Genomic DNA, 3,960 nt, shown 5'->3' with positions numbered 1-3,960 from the left:
GAATTGCCAAGAAACTGAAAATCTCGCACAACGCTGTGTACTACTCCCTTCACAGAACTGTGCAAACTGGCTCTAACCAGAATAGAAAGAGGAGTGGGAGGCCCCGGTGCACAATTGAGCAAGAGAACAAGTACATTACATTAGAGTGTCTAGTTTGAGAAACAGATGCCTCACAAGTCCTCAACTGGCAGCTTCATTAAATAGTACCCGCAAAACACCAGTCTCAACGTCAACAGTGAAGAAGCTGGGGCTGCGCTTTGGGTCATTGTCCTGTTCAACAGCCGTTGAAGGGGAGAATGGCTCAAAATAATGTCTGGAACGGAGCGAATGGACTGGCATAAAACCCAAGGAAACAATTTGTTTAATGTACAATGCCTACAGAAAGTATTCATACCCCTTGACTTATTCCACATTTTGTTGTGATATAGCCTGAATTCTAAATGACTTGCATTTTTTTTAAATCTCACCAATCTAGACACAATACCCCATAATGACAAAGGGAAAACATGTTTTTAGAAATGTTTGCAAATTTACAAAAAATTCAATACAGAAATATCTCATTTATATAGGTATTTTACTTTGTAGAAGCACCTTTGGTGATGATTACAGCTGTGAGTATTTTTTGGTAAGTCTAAGAGCTTTGCACACATGGATTGCACAATATTTGCCCAATATTCTTTTTTAAATTCTTCAAGCTCTGTCAAGTTGATTGTTGATCATTGCTAGACAGCTGGAAGGAAATGAACATGTTTTCTCTCAGTATGCATCCTCTGTCTGTTGTACCCATAAATAGTGTGACCTGGTTAACTTTCATCCATCTTATTTTGAAAAACGTTCTATCAGATGAGCTATTTGGATAAGGTTTGTTGTAATACTTTTTATATATTTTGGACGAGTTCATACAATTGTCTTTCTCTTTTTGTTTTCTGCATTTCAAAACAATTGTATACATTTCTCCATGTATTTTCTTGTCAGAGAAAGAGCACTGTTGACTGTAAATTATATTTTTAATAAACCTTCTGTTATAAATTGAATCCCATGTTACAACCCTTTATGGTTATAATGATGAATAAGGTTCCAGAACTTCCTGTATTGAACAGTGTTAAGACAGCCCCTTGTAAGGGAGGCTATTAGGGAGGAATTAATCACATATCACATATCTCAGCAGTAGCAACAACTCTCACACACAAAGATTCAACCTACTAGCGCTGACACATGAACAGAAAAACTACTTTCTTTCTGACAATCACATCAGCACCCAGAAAGGTCACATCGGTAAGTTGTTAATAAAGTATCACTTCATTTTCCAGTCCACTTGCAGCTTGTTTACCAATAAGTTATGTAGTAACAATGAGTACTTTCTAGTATTTACTTAAAATCATTTTAAGCAATTAAAGAAATTAAAGCATAATACCTAGGCATTTACTACATATATACTGTATATACTTAACATTTTAACTTGCAATTTGTAAATATATAGGAGGTAATAGCAGACCATAAAATCAAATGAAAACACTATATTTACACCCTCTTAACAGGTTAAGAGACTGACAACCATGGGGGAGTATGAAGACTTCTTGGCTTTATTGACTGAGGACAATTATGCAGATTATAACGACTCTGTAGACCCCAGCTATGTCATGGATAATATTGTGAAACTGTGTGGTAAAACTGAGGTAAACAGATTTGGAGCCAAGTTCATCCCAACATTCTACACCATCAATTTCCTGCTGAGTGTGGTTGGGAATGGGCTGGTTCTATGCATTATCTACAAATACGAGAAGCTCACTTCCGTCACCAACATCTTCCTCCTTAACCTGGTCATCTCTGACCTGCTGTTTACGTCCAGTTTGCCCTTCTGGGCCACTTACTACTCCTCTGAGTGGATCTTTGGCCCGTACATGTGCAAGCTGGTGGGCAGCGTGTACTTCATCGGATTCTACAGCTCCATCCTCTTCCTCACTCTCATGACCTTTGACCGATACCTGGCTGTGGTCCATGCCATTAACGCTGCCAAGCGGAGGAGGAAGATCTACGCCTGCGTCTCCTCGGCAGTTGTGTGGTGTATCAGCCTTCTGGCCAGCGTCAAGGAGTTAGTTCTGTACAACGTCTGGAAGGATTCTCAATCCAAACACTTTTGTGAGGAGACAGGCTTCTCCAAGGAGATCATGAACAAATGGAAGCTGGTGGGTTACTATCAGCAGTTTGTTATCTTCTTTCTACTTCCTTTGGCCATGGTCATGTACTGCTATGTTAGAATCACAGTCCGAATCATGTCAACCCGGATGAGAGAGAAGTGTAGGGCAGTCAAGCTGATTTTTGTGATTGTATTTGCATTTTTCGTGTGCTGGACCCCATACAATATTGTGATACTGCTGAGAGCCCTCCAGATCTCCAACAGTCATAGTTCTGAGGACTGCTCTGATGTGCTTGACTACGCTCTGTATGTGACTAGGAATATAGCATACCTCTACTGTTGTGTAAGCCCTGTTTTCTACACGTTTGTTGGGAAAAAGTTTCAAAGCCACTTTAGGAAACTACTTGCAAAGCATATCCCATGTCTGAAGAGTCATAACCACACTAGCCATAGTAGCCAAAGTAGAACAACTTCTCAGAAAAGCCCACATACCATGTATGTATACTAGAGAGGAACTGGTCTTTACTGATGTAAATTGTGAATAAGGTATATACTTTTGAGGGTTTTATGTTTACTATCTCAAAGAATTTCTCAATCATAGCAATACAATTTGAACATGTAATTTCTATTCTGTGTAATTTTGCTTCAGACTTTATTTACTCAACATTTTTTGCTAAACTGTAAATTACCAAAAGATACAAATGATGTTTGAAATATTTGAATCAATGTCTGCACGCAGGACTCGCTTTGGATAAAAGCGTCTGCTAAATGGCTTATATTATAATTGTTTTTACAAGAAGGTGTACATTTTATTTGCTTCAGGAGCTTGAGCTGTTTCTTTCCTTGTTTTTTAAACAATCATTTTTATTGGATCACATCAAAGCAACACAATCGATAAATAAGAATAAAAAAGTCTCCTTTTTGAACAACTCTCTCTACTATTACGCATTTTGAATCTTTGCATTAAATTGTTGATAAAATACATTAATAAAGAGTTGTGAAATAATGTATTTACTCATAGCATGTGGTTCTGAATGTTGACTAACTGAATTTAGGTCTACCTGTTTTGAGAGATGCATATTCTATGCTCCATCATACTATCTAGGCCTCTACCATTTTCTAGTTGGCATAACTATCGTGAAAGAAAAACTATTTCTCCACTCTAGCTATTTTCAGAGCTGTTCTTGACATTACGCAGAACTCCCCTTCTCACACTTCCTTTAACAGAAACACCTTGGAGAACATCCTGTTAGTCAACCTTTTTTTCAAATCTCACTTTGCTTAACATTTTGAGCTGGTTGCCTGGTAAGAGATTACGATGGTGTTCTCCACAAGCGTCTTAGGGCTTGTCTGAAGTCGGTACAGCCGATCTGTACAGCCGATGTCTCTTTTTTTGGGGGGGGGGGGGCTTATCTGTTCCATGTAGTGAATCTGTTAGTCAATGCATTTGTAATTTTTTTAAATTATTTTTTTTATTTAACTAGGCAAGTCAGTTAAGAACAAATTCTTATTACAATGACGGCCTATACCGGCCAAACCCGGATGATGCTGGGCCAATTGTGAGCCGCCCTTTGGGAATCCCAATCACGGCCGGTTGTGATAAAGCCTGGATTGAACCAGGGTGTGTGTAGTGACGCCTCAAGCACTGAGATTCAGTGCCTTAGACCACTGCGCCACTCGGGCAAATAGCAGTAAGGCTAAATAAAAGTTTCCAGCAAATATTACAGTACCAGTCAAAAGTTTGGACACACCTACTCATTCAAGGGTTTTTCTTTATTTTTACACATTTCTACATTGTAGAATAATAGTGAAGACATCAAAAC

The 3,960-nt window shown here is 38.5% G+C and overlaps 1 protein-coding gene across 1 annotated transcript; it reads left to right on the top strand.

The window, feature by feature from the left end:
- Positions 1-1,076: 1,076 nt before the first annotated feature.
- LOC112226887 (C-C chemokine receptor type 3) lies at positions 1,077-3,145 on the top strand. Its single transcript, XM_024391537.1, has 2 exons — positions 1,077-1,275; positions 1,539-3,145. Exons 1-2 carry the CDS (start codon positions 1,216-1,218, stop codon positions 2,643-2,645), a joined length of 1,167 nt encoding a protein of 388 aa, XP_024247305.1. The 5' UTR covers positions 1,077-1,215; the 3' UTR covers positions 2,646-3,145.
- Positions 3,146-3,960: the final 815 nt, after the last annotated feature.

Source organism: Oncorhynchus tshawytscha, linkage group LG28, assembly GCF_018296145.1.
Source record: "Oncorhynchus tshawytscha isolate Ot180627B linkage group LG28, Otsh_v2.0, whole genome shotgun sequence".
NCBI classification, from domain to species: domain Eukaryota; kingdom Metazoa; phylum Chordata; class Actinopteri; order Salmoniformes; family Salmonidae; genus Oncorhynchus; species Oncorhynchus tshawytscha.
The sequence above is the reverse complement of the archived record's forward strand: the minus strand, read 5'-3'. Positions and strand labels throughout refer to the sequence as shown.